The 22,420-nt window shown below is 41.7% G+C and overlaps 1 protein-coding gene across 2 annotated transcripts in view; it reads right to left on the reverse strand.

Annotated features, from left to right (window-relative positions):
* Positions 1-21,080, reverse strand: part of RASEF (RAS and EF-hand domain containing) — a 68,286-nt gene extending 47,206 nt beyond the window's left edge. Inside the window, exon 1 of one of the 2 annotated variants that reach the window (XM_036021774.1) lies at positions 20,008-21,080. In XM_036021774.1, coding sequence (XP_035877667.1) covers positions 20,008-20,450 — 443 coding nt within the window. In that variant the 5' untranslated portion in view covers positions 20,451-21,080. The remainder of the gene's footprint in view (positions 1-20,007) is intronic. The other variant, XM_028530738.2, reaches the window with a different exon arrangement.
* Between the last annotated feature and the right edge of the window lie 1,340 nt (positions 21,081-22,420).

Here is a 22,420-nt window from a genome sequence, read left to right on the forward strand (position 1 = left end):
CCTCAGAAATGAGAACTGGGTCATGCCTGAGTCAGTCTGCAAAGGTATATAGCCCAGGGGTCAGTGAACCTTTTCTGTAAAGCACTGGGTAGAAAGTATTAATAGTATCTGCTGCAACTACTCAGCTCTGCCATTGTAATATGAAAACAGCCTTACATGCTACATAAATGAATGAGCTTGGCTCTGCATCAGTAAATCCATACTTACACAGACAGGCAGAAGGCCAAACGGACCTGACTTTGATCCCTGCCTATTAACATAGGCCCTGAGCATAGGAATGGAGGTGGGGTACTGCAGACCTAACACTTCCACACCCAGGAAACAGGCCTTGTTCCGTCCTGTCCCGAGGTCCTTATCAGTTTTTCTCATACATGGGTATCACATTATCAGTGCTATTACATGTGTACAATGCACATGTGAGAATGTGCACCTCTTTACCTAAGAGTACTTACAATGCACATTCACTCTCCCAATACTTCTCTTCTATCAACTTACTTTGAATCAAGCTAAACATAGGCATAATACAGTAAGATTAGTGCAGGTAAGTGTATTACAGCTATTTTTTACTGAAAATTTCTTCTATTTCAGCAAGAAAGATAAGGCTTGGGGAGAAAATATAGTGACATATCAGTTTCTATGGAAAATTTCCTTTTAAATGACTCCTATCACCTTCCCAGCTTTGCTGGGAACAATCATAGCTCCTGCTTATCATTCTGTGTCCTGTCTGCTTTAACATTCACCCAGAATTTTCTTTTTTGTCAAAAAGTGACATTAACAGTAATTTACTAAACTGTGTCCTAAGGATGCATTCCAGTTATTAACAGTCACACAGAAAAAAGGCAGGGCGAGCTGGTGGATCGGCACTTTTGGCTTTCAGCTTTCACCTGGTGGTGTGCAGACATCCGTGCAGTGAGGAGACTTCTCGTGAGTGTTTGCCTAAATCGGAAGATAGTCCGTGATAAAGCCATCTCCCCTTCCCTGACCCTATCCAGACACAATGACACTAAGCCTTGCCTTTCAGGAACAGGAAACAGAATAGTCACTGATAAAAACAAATTAAGCCGGGAAAAGAGAAGCAGGAGACAGGTCGCTCTTCAGGTTTCTGATAGGGCTGGAGAAAGACTGGAGGCAGCTGCGGGCTGGCCACCTGGAGAACCAGCAGGGGTGTGGCTACCTTTGTAATGCTGCTAGGTAGCTGCTTGGCCCAAGCAATGGGGAATTAGGAAATTCCAGTCACAAGGACAGGAAATAGACGCAGAAAAGAGAAGTTGGGCAGTCTTGCCAGAAAGCAACAGTGAGTAACCGGAGTGCTCTTCCTACTGTGACTTAACCATTGTTAGCATGGTTTAAAGTGTAGAACCAGTTATTTTATTGATGGTAACGTTTTTATGTTTTGCAGTAAATAAACCCTTTTAGACCTCAAAAAGCAAAAGGGCATGCTTAATAAAAAGTAAAATACCAAATTTCCCTTCCTCAAGAAGTATGGTGATAAATGTGTCACTTGTTTGAAAAGTTTAACTATCATCACAGCCAAGAGGAGCCTCAGGAGACATGACAACTAAATGTAATGAGATGTCCTGGATAGGGTCCTGGACCAAAAAAGAAAAAAAAAGGACATTAGAGGAAAACAGGAAATTTAAATGATGCATGGACTTTACTTAATGGTAATGTATTGGTATCAGCTCATTAGACATAACAATGCAAGTTGTTAATAATGGGGAAGAGTGGGTAGTTATATGGGAACTCTGCTCTATCTTCACAACTTTTCTGCAAATCTACAAACATCCTTAAAAATAAGCCTTTTTTTAAAAATGTTTGTCAACATTTACCCTACACCATCGTGGACTAGGGTGATATCATTAACCCCATGAAAACCAGCAGATACACATCTCCTGAAGAAGCCTACACACCTATGTCTTTTAAGAAAACTATGTTCAGCCCTGGCTTGTGTAGCTCAGTGAATTGAGCATAGGCTGCAAACCAAAGCGTCGCAGGTTCAATTCCCAGTCAGGGTACATGCCTGGGTTGCAGGCCATGACCCCCAGCAACTGCACATTGATGTTTCTCTCTCTTTCTCCCTCCATTCCCTCTCTAAAAATAAATAAATAAAATCTTTAAAAAAATTTAAAAAAAGAAAACTATGTTCAGAGTCTGCAATTTCACTCACACAGCTACAGAAGGTTCATTTGCACACTGCCTGTGAAGCATGATTTTTCCCTTAGATCAAATTACTGTTCTTCTAAATCAGCAATTTTTAACCAGTGTGCTACAAGAATTTTTAAAACATGCAATAATTGACTAGTCAGGGGCACTGACCTCTTTTCTCTTAGATTGTCAAATTTTAAAAAATGACATCAGTCAACACAACAATAGTTGTCTGGCGCAAATGAATCAAAATTATATCTTTTTTGAATCAAATGAATCAAAATATATAATTTTGATATATCAAATATATATCAAAATTATATATTTTTTGTGAGATCAGCAAAAAATATGACATATTTTGTGGTGTGTCTCAGAATTTTAGTAATTAGTTTACATGTGCCATGAGGTGAAAAAGGTTGAAAAGTGCAGTTCCAAACTGACAAGTGTGCATTTTCACTCCAAGTTTTCTTGTACAAATGCAAATAGGTGATAGCTGTCTATGTTGTCTCCATTATCGGAAAAATAATTTCACATATGTAAATGAGGCTGGTTTTTTATCAGTCTAATCAGATGCTTCAAAAAACAAACAAACAAAAAAACTAGTTGCATCGATTCCAGTAACAGCTTGATTTTGTCCCCCATCCACTGCATGGAATCAAAGTAAAGCTTTTGAAGTTCACTGTGTTGAAGGTAAAACATCCAACCTTACTATGAATGTTACTGTAAATTCAAAAAATAAAGAGTAAAACATTGTGGTACAAAATTTTTTACTAAATGAAGAAATCTATGAATTAGAAATGCACCCAGAATTGGTGATAGTGTGTAGAATAACCTCCAAATAGGCTCTGATATTATAGCAATTGAAATAGAAGCTATAACTGTTAAAATTTCAAATATATTTATACAGTTACAGTATCTAACCATGTTTATGGTGGTTACTTTCTCTCTTTACAGTCTATCACCATTTGGGTTTTTGAAATGTTTGAATCTTTGAAGAATTACTTAGCTAATCATTCATGTTTTTTTGTAAACTAGTCCTCTGCATTTTCATTACATTTTGTTCAAAATCTACTCGAAAACTTTCATGAAATTAGTCAACATGGGAGCTAGAAAAACTACCTTCTTTACACTTTTGAAGCTGTTAGCAGTTTGGAATCAACTGCAAACTAAGCCTGATAACAGGAAGGCAGGCAGATTAACAATTTAAAGGATGAGAGCCCAAATGTTGCAGAAATTTATTCTAAAATTCTGTAATTATGATTTAGAACATACCAAGTCATGAGGAAAATCTTTTGATGAACCGCCTAATTTACTGATTAAATTTATATTCTGTAACAGAACAGAATAAAATAGAAAAAATTTACAGTTTTGGAGCATCCAAGTATCGGAAAATATTTAAAAGAGTCATGAATGAAGACAATATATTTGGCAAGTCTTGTCATAAAAATTAAGAAACTTTCGAAGAAAGTACTTTGAAAGGAGGCAAAAATGTAGGCTTTGTTGACAATTACGTACATATGTCAATGTTTACACACGGCAATACCAAAAAAAATGAAACTGAAAATTCCTCCATTTATCAGAATTTGCTCTGAGCTTATTTCAGAATATGCTCTTAAAGGGCTCTTCAGCACTTTGTACAGAGAATGTTTTCTCAGTTTAAACCAATATAACCTACAGAGAAGAGTCAATTGCTGATGTCAACAATTTCAAATTTAATAATCATAAAATGTAACTCTAAAGAACATTATAAACAATTTTATGGAGAAGAGCATAAAAAGACCACTTTGAAATAAGATATACTCTTCAGAAAGTTTCAGAGAAACTGAAACTTTTGTATTTCCTATCTAGAAATCAAATCCCACACATCAGTCAAGATTCTCCCAAGAATTGCCTCCTCCTTGAAGCCTACCCTGACTACTCCACAACCACAAGAAATCCTTCCCTTCAGATCCCGTGCCATGCTTTATCTGAAGCTCTGCTTACTGAGTTTTCTGTGGATGCATATGCATAGTGACTAATTAAAATACTTGAATATTTTCCAAAACTAATTATTCCACTTGTATAATTTTTTAACATTCACATAACTGATGTAAACATTTCTTTGCTTGGGAGTCCAGGGACACAAAAAGTCAACTACACACATTGCTCTATGTCATTTTCATGGGGAACTTGAGCACCTGCAGATTTGGGTATCTACAGGGAGGTACCGGAAACAGCCCCCCCACAGACACTAAGGGACAACTTAAGTTTAGGGGGAAGTCAAAAGTTATACATGAATTTTCAAATGAACAGAAGTCAGCCCCCTCAACCCCCTCATTGTACAAAGATCCACTGCATTTTATAGGACTACATTCATAATAAAAGCAGTTTGTTGAACAATAAAATAATATTTTAATACAACTAGATAATTTTACTTATTAGTTGCTCTCATTATTTCACAAGAAAATTCATTTGGAGACTCAACTCAATGGTTACTCTACTTTCCTATCTCATTTCCTCCACCCTTCGCATCTTCTAGGCACTCTAAGGAGCTCACAGTCTGCAAATATTTTGTACAGTGCTTGACACATAATTCACAAAGTTTCCACAAAGGTGACAAGGTTCGGATCAAACATGTTATCTTGGTCCATTTCACATCACTCCATCCTGTAACTATTTTTTTTTCAATTTTTGAAACTGAAAAGTGTTGGGAAACAGCTTTACCCTTCCCTAATCAAAGTATATTTTAACAGTAGTCTTTGATCAAAATCAAACCTTTTGTATTTCCTATCTAGAAATCAAATCCCACACATCAGTCAAGATTCTCCCAAGAATTGCCTCCTCCTTGAAGCCTACCCTGACTACTCCACAACCACAAGAAATCCTTCCCTTCAGATCCCATGCCATGCTTTATCTGAAGCTCTGCTTACTAAGTTTTCTGTGGATGTTTACTGTCCAAAGTACCCTATAAGCTTCCATATCCCTTCCAGCAGCCAGAGATCTGATCTTCAGTAGACGCTGTATTAATGAACGAGCCTAGGAAGGAAGACTCAATAGGACATTAGGTGACAGAGTTTTGTACTGCACCTGAGGCAAGCTAAGGATTGACTCAGATTGGGTAAAGAAGGCTGGAGGGAGGAGGAAGCAGATGAAGCTTGCTGGACACAGGGCCAGGGAAGAGATGAACTATGGGAAATCTGCCTGCCAACCTGAAAAGTGGCAACCCCCTCTGAAGACAATGAGAAAGGAGGAGATTCTAGAAAGTGCACCACGTTGCAGGAGCACACACTGCTCTTCAGCCTGCTGGCTGCCTTCTCTGTTTGTTTTTCCCTTTTCTCCTTTCATATTGTTTCCGACAGGGGAGTGACCAATATTTACTATATAACCCACACGTACAAAGCTGCCAGGAGCCAAAATTTTCAACTTGAGAAACTGCTGGGACTTGTGACTAATATTTTGGCATGCAGAGGCCTCGCTGTTCCCTTTCAATTCAGATTTGTGCCTTTGTGGGTTGAGGTCGCTAAATGGCTAACCCAGTGTTGTGAATACTGAATACATGTCTACAGTAATAAACAAGGGTGCATTTTTAACAAAAGAATATGTGTAAGTTTATAAATATTGAAATATATGTGCCTTCCAAAAATACAAATTAAATCACATGATTTTATGTAAGTCAACACAGACATTAAAAACTGAATTACATAAATAACTCACCACCAGCTTCTATTAAAGAAATTTGCTTGCCTCTCTGAAATCTTCAGTTGACCTCTTAATATACCAGAGAATCACGTGCAAAGAGCACATTTTCTCTCTTGTAGTCGGTATATTAGGGATATAAATGCGTTCTACCTGCTCACTCAGCAGCAAATGTATTTCTTAAACTCATATTTAACGTATGTTAACACTCACTAATTACTGAGTGACTGGCATTTAACTCTAAAGCGTTACTGAAGGTGTGGAAGGATAACTGGTGCCGACGCTCCAGTTCATATTCTTCAACAACTACATATCGACTTTATGCCAGAGGACAGATGAGACTGGCAAGAAAGTCTGCTGGACACTGTACACAACCTGCTCCGGCCTGCCTAAAAGCCTCTTTCAAAGGTTACAAGAATTGTCCTGAAAGATCATGTAATGAAATGAGGCTTTCTTTTCAATGGCAGCATTTTTGAACTATCTTAAATTAAAACTATTTGTATACATAGTAGCATTTGTTTGGTTGCTATACAAAAGGCATGTCCTAGTAAGAATTTTTAGAAGTCCACTTTTAATTTTAAGAACCATTGATTTGTATTTTCCTACCGTGCTAGCTAACCATCAGATAAAAAATGAATCAATAACGCTGTTCCAGCATCTCTGTTTTATGCAGAGATGGGCCAAAAGTATCAAACTAAAGTAAAATTAGTTGTAGAGATTTTCTAATAAATTTTCTTGAACGCATTTCCCCTTTAAACTACAATGTCCCGTAATCTTTAATTCCACATTTCAACAGCGCAGACCCTTTGTGAGGCTCTGGGTCTCCTTCAGTGGTGCCTGGGGCGTATTTTCCACAAGGCAGAAGCTTCCCCAGATACACTCCACTGCTCATCACCTGTCCACTTCACTGCCTTCCTGGCAACCTGCAGGAAACTTAATAACTTTTTCATTTGATTTTCTGAACAACCGAAGGGTGATTTTCTGGAATGTGATTTAAAAAAGAAGGTAGCCAAAAATCCTATTAAAATCTGACTTTTTCACATTATTCCAGGATCAGCTGTCCTGAACAGGAGCTCACTTTGAACTCCCAGAGCCCCAGCCCACTAAATGAGCAAATAACCATCAGATTTGCAAACACTATCTATCTGCTGAAGAAATCTGACCCCAACCCAGCCAGAAAGCCAAGAAAAGACAAACCAGGTCTTCTCTTAATTGACTCATCTTAACTCACTGGTTCATCAGATAAGGGAAAAGCAATTTCAGGGAACTGTGTATTTACATTTACCTCAGTTTATGTTTTTCATTCCCAACCTTTACTCTTCCCCGCTTCCCTGTGGTATAAGCCGCCCTCCTCTCTCACTTGCACGGATAACATCCCCTCTGGGCAGTGCCGTGGCCCAAAAGCTACTAAACAAAATGCAAATATGTATTGAATGGTTGCTTTAAATCCAAGCACTAAAAAAGAAGCTGTAATAAAGTTATTACAATAATTCATTTGAATGGACAAGAGAACCCACAGAGCAGTAGTATCTGTATACCACCATGTAGTTTTTAGAGCATTTTCCTGACTCAAAAAAAGAGCATTAAAACTCATTCCAATGATCCACTGGGGGCCCGAGACATAGGTGCAAGCCCGTGTCTAGCCAGACCACATGCATGGCTTCATCTCAGTGTAAGCCCACAGCCACTGTGGGCTCGATGCCTACCTCTTACAGGTGTGTAACATAAATCCATGTTTTGTGCTTATCTTTCTTAACGGCATTATTTTTAAAAATATCATTTAGAACTACAATGTCTACTTGGGGGGACTTTCAATATGAACAAAGTTAACATATGAACACAAATGGAAAAGGAATAAAACTGCAAAAAATAATAATCATTTCAACATGATGAAATGGCACTCCAGCCACCCAGAAACTCAGGAATCCGGGCACCATGAAGGAACCCAGAGAAGGCTGAGATTCTGGAGAGAATGAACGCCTCTGGGGCACACCTGCTTGATACAGGAATAACATGCATTCAAATAACCTCACTCTCACACATTGGATTATTTACTTTCTGAATCTTCAGCAAACAAAGGTACCCAAGAGGGAAGGAAGTACTGACAATAGTACATCGTAACCTAACCACAGCACAGAAAACGCACACGGGAACACAGAAAGTCAAGCTGAATTCCCATCTCCACAAATCCTAGGAATATCACTTACTCACCGCCCAACAAGAGGTAGACTTCATAAATATGTCCCTGGGTTATTAGCAAGGAAATCTTAAACTATTCTGCAAACAGATAGTAAAAACAACATATCGTGTGTGTCCAAATGCTTACCAAAAACAAGTGACGACTACTCACCACAGCACTGTATGCCACAGCCACAAAGTAGAAATTACCCATGTGGTCGATAATGGTACAACGGATAAACTGTGGGACTTTGCACAGTGAAATACTTTACAGCAATGGAGATGACAGAGCTACAACTACCATAATTTATTTATCCACTTCTAGAAGGCCTCTCAGGTATGGCCAATGCTGCTGATCTGGGACTCCTGAGTAGCAAAGCCTGACAAAAGCATTTAAAACCAGTGTCTGCTAAGCTCCTGGGAAATGAATGATGCCTCCTCCTAAAAATATGAGCCTGAGCCTAGCAGCTTTCTCATTGCTGAGTTTCAGGACCTGTATCTGGGCTTCCTCATGCTTCTCAAATTGCATCTCAGTTAGCAACAACCAACCAAGAGACAAAAACCGGTAGTTGGGGACAGGGGAATAAGAACTTGTTCCTCCTAAAAGGAATTTCTCACTGTTTCTCATTAAAAGTTCAGCCTTTGGACTTCTTAGCTTAATGCCTTTCCCATAGCATTTGCAGGAGGGAGGGAAGGAGGGAGGGAGGGAGGGAAGAAGAGAGAAAGCAGAAAAGGAAGAAAGGAAGTGAACAAGCAAGCACTTAGGTTGCCTGGGAAAGTGCAGCAATGTAAGTGCTGGGTTGGCTTGCCAGATGGCTAAGGCTGCTTAAATCCAACATCTCTCTTCTGTGAGGTGCTCAGTTTGAAACTACAGATATTTTGATGAAGAATGAGACTGAAGGGTGAGAATGGAAGGGTAGAGATAAGGGTAAATAATAAGCCCTCTTCTCCCGGGGAGTATCTCTGAGCCATAAACACATGAAACGCAAACCTTTTCTTGGCAGATAGAAAAATGTAAATAACTTTAAACTTGCCCCAGAAATTTAGTGCGTTCTTTTGAAGTGTTTAGGCATTTGGAAAGGGTACAGGAGGAATATAACATATGTATAGGGATTTTTCCAGATTCAAATAAATATTTGAAAGTTTTCTGGTACATATTTTATAAGCTGAAGGCATTAAAAAATGCTCTCTGATCTTTTCGAAACTGATTCCCATAACACAGGGAATGTCAATAACTGAGAATATCTGAAAAAGTTCCTTAGTAGTTGTGACGGTTAATGTTTTAGGTCAACTTCGCTAGGATACAGCAATCAAACACCTGGTCACACAAGTCTGGAGGCTGCTCTGAAGGTGTTTTGCACATGAAGTCAACATTAAACTCTAAGTAGAGCCTGAGCAAAACAGATCATCTTCACCCAATTAGTTGAAGACAGTTAAATTAAGACTCACTTCCCCTAAAGAAGGAGTTCTGCCAGCAGAATTGAGATTATTCAATTTGTTGAGTTGAAAAAGTTGCATTTGCAAGAACTAAATTCTTACTCAGTTACTGAATAAGAATTTTAAATATCATCCAACAGAGTAGGTCACTTTTTAAGGTCCCAGATGCTCAGCTATACAGTAACATTTTAATTCTCTCCATGGTTCATTAGGATTTTAACACCCCATGTGATAGATCTGTGTACTTTGGTGGAATGACAGATTTTTATTAGTCTGAAGACAGCTTATTCATGGTAATCTGTTAGGGGAGAGGCAATGCAGTATCCTTTTAGACCAGTATGAAACCTCCGAATCCATACACACAGAAGCAATCTGACACTCCCTTATAGCTTTGTACCTTGCTTTAGCCTCGCATGAATTTGTACTGAAGACTAGTTCTGCCACAATGCATGTTCCCATGACATCAATCAGCTCATTCCCTAGGTCAATAGGTGAATTTTCAGCATGCCAATGTTTTGCACCTTTGAGTTGCAGCCACCAAATGCAAGTCCATTACCATAGCTGAAGGCAGCAGGCTGCAGGTGAACACAGGGCTGACACAAGGCCCGCTCTCCACGGAGTCTTCCTCTTGGCACAGACTTGCTCCACGTGCTTTGTCTTGGTTCGCTCAGGTCTTTGTACATTTTGTGCTTGTCCCCATAACTCTGCAGCCACAATCCATATACCTCCTTCCATCAAGCTATCTTTACCTTCAAAAAAACCTGCAAAATCCTACATTTTTGTGTTTTAAAACATCTAACGGTGTTCTGGACTGTTGTATTTCTATGTTTATTAAGGTTATTCTGTGACTATATATTTTTTACTGTGCTAATATCTTATTAGGATTGTTACTTTTTTTTTAAATATCTGGTTACAAAGCTATACAGCTAGTGAGTGGTCGGCCCTATCCCTACTTTCTTTTTTTTCATTTGACTTGTGCACTTTTGCAGAATCTCAGGTTTTGTGGGATGTACACTATGTTACAGCAGAAAGGCCAGCACTGTAATTCATTCATTAGCATCCCCACACGAATTGTATCTGCCAGACTGAAGTACACACTATGCCAACAGACCCCCTGAGAAGGAAGAGTATGCTGCATCCCAAACGCTAACACTAGTTTATGACACGTCCATCAGAAAATATGGCATGGGAGAGTCCTAAAACATGGATTTTCTTATCAAACTTTGGCTGATGTTTTCAGGAACTCATCCACTTCAGCCCAGAGCAGACTGTCCCTCTGTTCCATCTAGAAGCAAGAATTACGAGGTGACCATGTCACATCAGGGCATGAAATAGAGTGGCCATCAGCCTCGGCCGACCACCTACAAGCCAGCATGTGCTGCCACGACCTCCCACGAGCCCTCCCACCCACACCAGGGGGCACTGCGGCTGACAGCCAGAGATACTTGCACCACTGCGTGCACATTTCAGCATGAGTAACTCATTCCCACTTTTGTGCTATATGTGCAGACATTTAAAAAAATTCCTAGTCAAAGATGTGATAATAACAAAAGGGCCACTTCAGTATGCTCCGTAATTTTCTAATTGTGAATGACTGCAATGGGATATCATGGCTGAACATTCCCATAAAATGTCCTAAAACTAAATCAAATAAATGGAAACTGAAGGTAAGTGGTTGCCCTTGCTGTGTGTGTGGTGGGAGGAAGCCCTTAAATGTGTCATTATCGCCAGTGTATCTGTTTGTTCACATAGAAATGACAGGTGTGAGTGCATTTGAGGGGCAAAGCTGGACAGAACCTATATTTGGGACTGGTCCCAAAACACAAGACATGGAGCTTTTGTGGTTACTCAAATTTCGTCTCTCTGTAAAAAAATTCCTATCTCCACATTTGTTTGTCTTGTGGTAAGAAACATACAGCATGAAGTCTACCTTCTTAATAAAATTTTAAGGCTGCAGTACAGTATCGTTGACTATATGCACATTACTATAAAGCAGACAGCTAGAATGTTCGCATCTTCAGTGACTGAAACTCCATAACCCACGAACAGCAGCTCCCCACTTTCCAGCCCCACGCCCCTTCAACCAAAATTCCACTTTCTGCTTTTAGGAGTCTGACTACTCCAGGTACCTCTTATAAATGGCATCATGTAGTATCTGTCCTTCTGTGGCTGGCTAATTTCATTTAGCATAATTCCTGTCCATGCGTATTGTAGGAATTCCTTCTTTTTAAAAGCGGAACCATTGTTTGTTTTTTTAAAGCTGAAACATCTTCTTTTATCCACTCATCTGTGAAACAGACACTTAGGTTGTTTCCACCTGTTGGCTGTTATGAGTTATGCTGCACTGACCACAAGAGTGCAGACACCCCTGCAAGACCCCATCTTACTTCTTTGGGCTGTATACCCAGAACGGGATTGCAGGGTTTCCTGGTGGTTCTATTTTTAATTTTTTGAGGCACCTCCACACTGCCTTCCACGGTGGCTACATCACTTTACATTCCCACCAACAGTTGTACAAGGGTTCCCTTTTCTCCACATCCTCACCAGCACTTGTTTGCTTTCCGGTTTTTTGATAACAGCCGTCCTAACAGGTGTGCAGTAGTAGTTCATTACTGTTTCATTTGCATTTCCATCATGATTAGTGATGTTGACCATCTTTTCATCCTATAATTTTTTTTTCTGTGTGAAGGACAATGTATTCCAACAACGTGGTACCAGAGAATATGACCTTCTCGTAAGTAAATTCCCTTCTTTTTAATCAGAGATCATTCCATTCCAATTGATTTTTTACATGTCTTAAAAACTGTGACATGCTTAAAAACTGTGACATGTCTTAAAAACTGTTCCAGCTTCAAGATGAAGAGAAAGGACATCCGGGTAAAGGTGTTCTGGGCATCCCAATGCATTTGGAGCTCAGCCCTATTCCCCAAGGACTCACCTGTCAGGGCGGCATAACCTAGAGACAGAATATTGTTCAGTGACATTTGTTGAGCCCAAACAAGGTCACTCCAAAAGTATAATAACACCCAAGAGCAAAAAAGAGAGTAAAAACAGACTATCTGTGGGTCAAAATACTACCCCACAAACTTGGAAGGGGAAGGATCTCAGTTAAAGTTCTGAATTGAGGCGCCATGGAACTACACTCCAGCAGCAACACAGATCTTCAAAGCAAGATCACACCTGACATGTGGGTTTACTGTTCACAGATAGGGAACAGAGGTTGCCAACAGCATCTTTTTCACCTCCGAGCTTTGACCTTCACAGAGAATGCAAAATTGGAAACTTCCACTTAAGATCTGGACTTTTCACCATCTCTAGAAGTTGGCATCACTGGCAACACTGAGACTGCATCCGGCCTGGCAGCAGCTGCCCAGCCCCCCACAGATGAAGCAGAGGCTCCTCCTGGCCCCGGGCTCCTCGCCACTACACCAGATCAGTCTCCCTGCCTGGTCCCGCAGGCCTCTGAGTGTGAGCCCCGCTCCATCACATCAGCCACCCACAAGTGAGAGAACGGAACCCAGAGCTCATCTGACAGGGGCCTAGAGTCTCTCTCGCTGGAACTGTGACACTACCACAGTAGATACACAGAGATAACTTCTCTATCGAAGACAGGAGGAAACTCCCTGCATGTAATTGGTTTGCTTGATTTCTGACCACAGGTGAGAGCTGGATCCAGACCACCCACCTGCCTCATGGTTCTCACCACTCTCTACCCTTGCTGATGAGATCATCTCCGGATAGAGAGAAACTGGCCAAGAAACTCTGATTTTTGACAGGATACTATTTGGAAGCCAGTGCCCAGTGTAGTTAGTCCTGGACACGTGTGAATACAAAAAAATGTGGAAGGGAGGGAGGGAAGAGGGAGAGGGAGGGAGAGGGGGGAAAGACAAGAAAAAAAAGAATTTCTTCTGTAGAAAAATGATAAGACTGGGAAAATTTTAAGATAAAATTTTCCACGGCATTATGCCCTTGATTTAAATGACAGACAAGATCAACTGAGCAATGAAAAATAGAGAAACTAATGTTTCCAGTCCTACATAGTTGTTAAGGACTTCATGTCTTTTTAAAAGAGTATTTCTAATGCTTGATAAACATGCAGGCCTTCGTAGAGAAAACATTTCCTATGGATTCCAGAGTTGAAATAAATCATGTTTATATCACATTACCCAAATACAAGCAAACATAAACCAGATATAAACTCCTTATACTTACACCTCCAAAACTGTATAAGACCAACACACATTTACAAAACCACTAAAAATACAATTAGCAACATTAATCTCACCTGACAGGGGACACATTTTAGCTGAAACTAAGCCAGCACAGCCAATGCCAAGGTGGTACCAACAGCCTGCACGTGGTTGTTTTGCGCGGACTTCCGTGAACAAAACCCCACTCTCCCATCACTTTCCACTGAGACTGCAGACCACCCAGCACCGCTGTCTGTTCACACGAATGCCTCATTCACACAGTAAGCCCGCAGCTCGGCCTTCCTCACCCACCCACGGCAATGTGTGTGGGGCTGTGGGAAGCTGCACAGTCCTAGTCACAAGGCAGGCTGTGCAACTGTGCAGCCAAAACTGTGATGGAGGAGTCACCCAGGCAATTCCAAATGTGCTCAAATTAATTATTTTATCGTTCATTAAATGAAAACAGAAATGTTTTGTCTCCTAAGGCGCCTAAGTATACATATAAAGACCCCAAAGAGTCTGTAGCCCCTGGTTTGAGAAACATTCTTGACATGAAATGTGCATAGTCCTGAGTATGTGCCAGGAGGTGTTTTTCCATTCACAGTACTGTGTCCCAGGTCCTTCAGATATCAGGAACCTTGAAGGTCAAGGTCAAGTCTACCAAGTCTCACTAGTGCCTAGGACACTGGCAAGCACATTAATATTGAGTGAATCAGAGACAGAATTAAAGAAACAACTTAGAGCTATTGCATCTGTATATCTTGTTTTTGTAAAACATACAGGCTAAGGCCTCAAGGGTTAAAATTCACTTATTCTCTGTTTATAATTGACAGAAGCAATTATAATTTGGAAGACCCCAAATATCTACAAACTGAAGCAGTGATACTGTTTTCAGGAAAAACAATTCCAAGGAAATCATGTGTCATACACACTCCACCTCTCTCGCCTCTCCCTGGGACTCCGTGTTTATTTTGCATTTTACAACCTGATATGAGACTAAAATCGTCATACAGAAACAGCCTGATGATGTTCACTTCCCATTTCTTCCTTCCAACTACATAGTGCAGCCAAGGGCTCCCCAACCCTGAACATGAGCTACATGAAGCAAGAATGTATACTGTATATGCCATCTTAGGAGGGGAAAGCAATAAAAAACAGACATTTGGATCACTATGGCATTTGAACCTCTCCCATCATCTAAAGATTCTCATTTCAGCGATCAGCTCCCACACCTCCATTCAAGGTAGAATAACATGTTGTAGCTATTTCCATTTTACGAATGAAATAAGACTACATAACCAGGAAGAAATAAATAAACAGGTCAAGATTTCCACATACTCAAAGCAACAGGAACAGCTTGACCATGAACTTGAACAGTGATGTGGGAGAGGAGTAAATCAACATTTCAGGTTAAAGACAAGCTACAGAGGAGCCTGTGGTTCTTGGAGTATAGTCTTCCAGTGACACCCCATCTTAAGCCTTTCCTTTTTTGTCTGCCCATCAGGACAGAATAAATAATCTCTCACCAAAACCTGAGAGAAAAGCACTGGGCAATCAGCAAGATCTGAGGGTCAGAGCTGGCCACTGCATGTACAACCAAAACTGAGAGTCCTCTAAGACTGGGGAGGCCAGAATACCCATCTGGGGCCAGGAGGCCAAAAAGAAATGATGACATTGAGATGAAATTCAAATAGCAGAACCAGAAGGGAACGCCGGTAAGTGGAACCCATGAAAACTAAGTCACGCACAGACTTCTGCAAGGCTCTGAAGGTTCAAGGTAGAGCTGTGGTTTTCTCTACCAACAGGCTTCTCCCCCTCAGCAACAAGGTAATGACACATGTAATAGTCCTAGAGGACATATTCAAGAGAAAAAAAAACATACCAGCAACAGCGGGAAAAAAAAGATAGATAAATGATAGATAGATTCATACCCACCCCAGTTCTCAATCCAGAAAAGGCACAGAAACTCTGAAAAACCTGTGGCTGGTGCACTGAGTTCCCAGGGCCAATGCCAAAGGTACGTATCACGCACAGTCAAAAAAACCCTTAAGCCCCTTCCAGGACTGGGCTCCAACTCACCATCGTGCCTTGAGGCTGGAATAAATCTTTTACTCCTTGGACAAACACAGTATCATTCAGCATATGTGGAACACATATACGAGTATATATTTATCTTCAAACACTACAAACACAGTCTAAAGCACCCAGATACCCACATTTTGAATATCAAGAGCTGAGATTAAACAGAGAAGAGCTGATCTGTCTATCCCGTGTCAGGTTGGCTCAGGACCATAAACTCACTGAGTGGTAAGAGGGGAAACTGAGGCATTATCTAATCAATCAGTGTCTCTCCATCTGTCCACTGATCCCAGTCTTTAGCCCCCCCTCACCTTGTCTCCCTCTCTCACTCTCTGTCTCTGGCCCTCTCTCTGTGTTTATCTGTTTCTGCCTCCCTCTCTTCCCTGCCTTTCCTGTCCTCCCTGCACCACGCCGTGTAAGTGAGCGGGCTGCTGGAGCAACTACACTGTTACAAAAGGCCATCCGACTGAGAAGCCAAGAAGACATCATGTAAAAGAAACCTGACCCGGTACTCAAACTATGCCTCTGCCCACATGTAGCTACTTGTTTTTAAAAATGTCCTTGTTAAGTGGAATTAGTGTTCAACTATTGACCTTTTCCTCTCAATTTTAGTAATCATCATTATATGAACAGGCCAAACTACACTGTGTTGGCAATCTGTGAACAGTTCACCCTTGGGTAGTTTCGGTTCTGCTCAATTTCTTCTTTTCAAATCATTAAGGAAAAGACTCCCCTTCAAGGTTGTGTGTGTAGGCAGGTCACAACCCATGTGCCACAGCTGACCACACAGTACCAGTCCTGGTGTGTGACCAAGTCCCACCCTAGCCCTGTCTGATGGGTCACCAGTCGCAGTAATGCCTGATACACTCCTGACACCCGCCCTGGGTCTCTCCCTGACCTGGCGATGGTGGCGGAACCTGTGCCCCTTCTCAAAATCTGGCTGATTCCAGCGCCAGCCTGACCTTCATGCTTCTGTTTCTGAGAATGTAGGGTTCTAAGCTAATTTATCAATTCACAAATGACATTCAACTGGTACAAATAGAGTTGAGAAAACTCCTAAAAGCTTCAGCTCTGACCAGAGGAGAAATCAGTTCTGCCATCACCGCCTCCAGTCAAATAGTCAATGCGTACATGTGTGTGCATCCACAGGCACACGATTCCTTTTCTCCTTGCCAATCTCTGAACACCACGACCAGCTCACACTGAGAACCTGAAAAAATATAGAGAATTGACAAAAGAAATGAAAAAGGCACCCAGCATGAACTAACTGCTTTCTCAGTATATGAACCAAGGAACTGAAGACAGGTTTATTCGATTAATCCAGGAAATATTTATTGAGTCCATTTATTGAATACCTATTGGGTACAAATCTCCCTTTCACCAAGATAATGCCCCTGGCACCAGAAATTGTCTAGGCTACGTTATTACAAGTCTGCTCTCCGTCTCTCCCCAGACATTCCCTCCCCACATCAAGGGTTTTTCTGGTATGATCTTCCTTCAGGAATTCTCTCACATAACCACATCACCTTGTCCACTCCGGTTTCATCTGCTGGCTGATCTAGTTCCAACTTACTAGAAGGGGTAACTGTCTATCCTAACCCAGGACACATGTACACATGTCCAGCTCAGGTTAACAGGTCTTGTGACTGCTTGGGACCCTCCCCACCCAGCCTTTAAGGGAAGGAGTCCCTCAGTTTTTTAAGAGGGATAGAACTTAAGAATGTGTTGACACGTATCCCAGAGACCATTTTCATCTTTTCACAATGCAATATTATTTTCTAATATCACAGTAACTGATGACTGGGAGTTTAATGCAAATTTGCTTATTTGGATCTAAGAGCTTGAATGAACTTGGGAATGGAAATCACTGACATATTTTGCCTCTACAAGAACCAAACATTCTTACACCTGATATCTGTTCTCAAACTGTACATGAATATCCGCCACCCCCCACCATAAACATGGGACAGGGTACCACTAGGGAGGAGATGGAGTGTCAGGAGGGAAACAAAGCCACCAGATGCAACAGCACACTTTTGTGGAGAGCAAGGTCCCTTGGGAAGAAAACATAACATTTTATATTAAAACAAGTTCCACTATATTATGGAGTAAAATGACAACCAAATATGTGATTTTTTCAAAGATAAAAACTCAAGACTTCAAAGAAAGCATCTGCTTGCAGCAGTCTGCCAAGCTGTGTCCACAATATATGGAGTTTCCTGCAAATAACTCTCTTGCCTTTAAGTGGCCTTTGAGGAAATTTTCGAAAATGTTTCACCCACACTATGAACTTCTTGAGGGCATGAACTACATCTCACCCTTTTCTTTGTCTCCAGGGACCCAGGATAGTATCTAAGTATCTGGCACAAAATAGATACTCAATAATGTTTGCAGAATTAATTTGGCTAAAAAAATGGCAATGACATTATCAATAGCAAAAGATTTTTATCACATTTGGATGGGAGGAAGGGAAGGACACAGCTATATAAGGAAGTGGAACAGAAGCAATCCAATTTACAAAAACAGTTGTGGCTGCCATGGTAACAATCAGATGAGGCAGCTGTGTGTGGTTCTTTTCCACTTACACAAGTAGGAAGGCAAACACTGTACTTGTTAATCTCCCATCAGAAGGCTTAGGACACGAGTCTAACATATGACACCAGTGGCCATTAAATTTAATAACCTTTGAAGAGTTTGAAAAGGTATCATGATAATAATATCACTAATAATAATAAGTTGTGTTTTGTACGCTGATCCCAGGAAGGTCATTTTAATCATTTAAGGGTGAAGTGTTAAGCATCTGCTGCTGAGACCTAACAACTGAAAAGAGCAGATCCACATGTATGTGCATATATATACATCAAAATAATATGATGTGAACACACCTTTCCTTATTCCTAAAATTAGTATCTTTTTAATTGGCTGGACCCAAACCAAGTTACAAATGAAAGGCGATTCAAACAGCACAGTTTATGGCAATGTTTAAATTGTTCCTCTCCCGTGTGGAGACACTGCATTTTAACTCATTTGTAAATACTAGAAAAGATGGGTATCACACCCACTTTCTCTACACAATCCCTCTTACACTGCAGTGAGTCACTCTCCAGCATTCCCGGTACTCTCTAAACTGGAGAGAGAACCTGGGAGGAGGCGGAAGTGCAGACTCCTTGCCCTGCAGGTCTAATCTGTGAATGGGTAAGCCAGGCCACTGCTGCCTCCAAGGGCTCCTTCCTTTTCTGAGTCTTATGTTTCACGTATGTGAACTGCCAACCAAAACAATCTTTCAAATTTTCTTACTAACAGCCAGAGCCCCTTAAAAACTTCAATTAAAATCTAAGCAGAGAGGAAAAAAAAATGTACAGCATTCACATATCTGCAGTGCCTGAGGAAGAAGTGATAGCAGCTGCCTGAGGCATACCAAGACACTAAGAATAGACAGATGCAAATTAATCTCAAAAACAAACAACAACAAAAACACCCTGAGTAGCTTTTCCTCCCTGCCCTGAATCAACAGGCATTCCTTTTTCCGCTAAGAATTAATTTAGTAACTTTGTATTATGTTATTTCTGTTGGAGTTGTAGGAGTAGAGAATTTATTGTATGAATTTATCATTTTATTGTGACATATAAAGAGAGTTTTTCAATTCACAACATCTAGGATCAAATCCCTACTCTTTTATTAACTGGAGAGTCCCTTAATATTTTACAGGTATAAATTTCTGGGTCTAAGTTTCTTCATCAATTAGAGCAAAGAAAGTCTTCCTCCCAAGGTTATTCTGAAAATTAAAATGAACTCTGTAAAATGCCTAGCATAGAGTAGGCATCAATGAATATGTGTCCAGCAATATAAATACCCAATAATGTCTCTTCTTCTAGTCAGTAGTAGGAAAACAACACAGGCAAAAACTGCTACAGAAAACACCAAATTGGCAAAGGGCCCTGGTCACCACCGCGGCCCCCCCTCCCCCGGAAGTCTTCTAAGTAAGTGACATAACCAGGTCATTGAGGAGCCGGCGCTCCTAAACCCACGTCCTGGAGGAATCTCTAGTCGTTGAGGATTTCACTTTGTCCCTTGTAATTAACAAAGGACCTTTTGCAGGGCTCAGAAATGAGCACATGAAACTTTGTCCCCTAAACCCTGATTCTGAATGCATTCTCTTTCCTTAACTCTTAGGGGATCTCAGTCTTGGAAAAGTTAGTGAGTCGTTGAATGGAGGAAAGCAACTGACAGAGAAGAGTAGGGTCCAGTGAGTCAGCCCAGGAAAAACCATTTTCACCTCCAGCCCTCCAACCCAAACACGCACCTGGGGATGAACTTGGCCTCTTCCCCTAGTCTCGCCTGGAAGTCCTGCCAAGCCTGGCTGGTGACCACCGCTCCCCAGGGGGCTGCCAGCGATGCAGCTGCCGCCCCCTCGTCGCCCCCGTCCGCCTCGTCCTCCTCACTGTTCCCGGGGTCGGACTCAACCTGGGACTCTGCGAGCGCTGGTTCCAGCAGCCCGAAGCCCCGACGCCGCCCCCCGCGGCGGGCCCCGCGGAAGCCGCGCGCGAACTCCTGGAAGGTGATGGCACCGTCTCGGTCGGAGTCCAGCCGCTGGAACACAGCCTCCGCATCTGCCGGCCGCACGCGCAGCTCCGCGCACAACGCGCTGAACTCCTCACGCTCTAGGCGCCCTGAGCGGTTCGCGTCACAGGCGGCAAAGACTGAGCGCAACCGGGCCAGCTCCTCCGGGTCCCCGTCCGCCTCCATCCCTCCCGACGGGGCGGCCGAGAGAGCTCCGGGACGCGGCGGGGTGCGCTGTGCACCGGGACTTCAGCGAGAGCGGGAAGCCAAGGGCCACCTGCTGCTGGCTGGAGTCGTGGCAAGTAGGACTCGTCCGGCCGGTTCGACCTCTAGCGGGAACGTCCGGGTGGCGCGAGGCGACTGCGCGGGTTGAGGGCGGCGCGTTCCAACGCTGGGACTGGGGCGCGTACCCCTGTCGGCTGCCTATCCGCCCCCGGAGCCCGGTGAGTGCGCTCCCTTTTGCGTACACTGCTCTGGAGCGTCCGCAGGTGACTGAGCCCCCCGGTGCGTCTGCGCTGGCAACTTTCCCGGCGAGGCCAGCTCCGCCCAGCCAGAGAGGAGGAGCGCGCGGCTCTGGTTCCCAGGCCTCCGGGAGCGCGGCTGTGCTTTCTGTATTGGGCTCTGGTTTGGGGCTCTTGGAGTTGGAGACCGGCCGTAACTTGGGGGTGCGGTTGTAGCGTTGCCAGGTCCTTCGGCATAAACTCTCTTGCTCATAAAACCAAGAACTTAGTTTCCCACAGATACTGTTGCTGTCATGAGCGTGGTACGCTAGCTAACTCACTGGACAGAAAAGAGAAAGGTAGGGGTAGTGTTCCAAATTAATTAACCTTATGTGTGTTTTATTCTCTTCTAATTCCAGAAAACTGATAAACTTCTGTATATACAAGTTTTCTTACAAATCAAGGGGCGAGACTGACCTCTGATTTTACTGGCTCTCCTTAACACATGTCGCTTCAACATTAAGGCCCAACTAGTAGGTAAAACACAATAGAAATCGCATAGATTTTCCAGATACCCACATCCAAATAATTTTTCTTAGTTTTTGTTTCTTCAATCTGAGAAAAGGTTAATAACCTAAATCATTCGTAGGGAGCAATATTTATGAGAATGGGGTAGTTTTAAAAAAAAAACCTTAAGGAAATGACATATCCAAATGTATGTTTCCCTTTGATCTTAAACACTTATTTCAATAATGCTGTTATTTCTTTACTACTGTTTTATGGGTATAAAGTCTTTAAAAATCATTCATTTTGGTAGTTTTAAAAAATCTTGCCTGTCAATTTACAAAAGACCTCATTCTGTTATATGATTTATGTAGCATATGTTTCTCACAGTGATTCTTACAGCCTGTGAAAATGCACTTGAGTTATTTTTACTTTACTTACACTATCCGTTCCCTCCACTTTTTAGACTTTCTTTACTGCCATTTCTTTTATTTATGACTCCTTATTTCCATTTTACCTCATTCTGGATTCTCTTCATTGCTTATTACTTTGATTTTTTAATATGATAAAGTAGGGTATTTGATTGACACATTTCCTCAGGCTTGTGTCCTTAAACATAAAGCTAAGTGCTAAACATCTGAGAAACTGTTTCTTCTTGAACAGTACAATAAACACCATCAACACTCACAGCATCTATCAAGCTGTAAATACCACTGGTAATGTCCATCTGTAAATTTAACTGGTAAATTAGGAGAAGCCCTGGTTTTAGCAATCTAATTGTTAGGTAAATGTGTTCTTTTATTTTTAATCCAACTTTCATATTCTTTTTTTTTCTGTTGTTCAATTTCTGTTGTTCCCATTTTTCCATTACCCTCTCCTGCCCTACCCACCCCCGCCTGCCGCATTCAGTCCTACCCTCCTTTGGCTTTGTCCATGGATCCTTTACACGTGTTCCTTGACTTGACCCTTCCCCTTCTTTCCCCCACTGTCCCCCTATCCACTCCCCTCTGGTCACTGTCAGTTTGTTCTTTATTTCCATGTCTCTGGTCCTATTTTGCTCACTTGTTTCTTTTGTTGATTAGATTCCACTTATAGGTGAGATCATATGGTATTTGTCTTTCACCACCTGCCTTATTTCACTTAGCATAATGCTCTCCAGTTCCATCCATGCTGTTGTGAAGAGTGGAATTCCTTCATTCTTTCCACAGTGTA

This window comes from Phyllostomus discolor, chromosome 3 (assembly GCF_004126475.2).
Source record: "Phyllostomus discolor isolate MPI-MPIP mPhyDis1 chromosome 3, mPhyDis1.pri.v3, whole genome shotgun sequence".
Classification (NCBI taxonomy): domain Eukaryota; kingdom Metazoa; phylum Chordata; class Mammalia; order Chiroptera; family Phyllostomidae; genus Phyllostomus; species Phyllostomus discolor.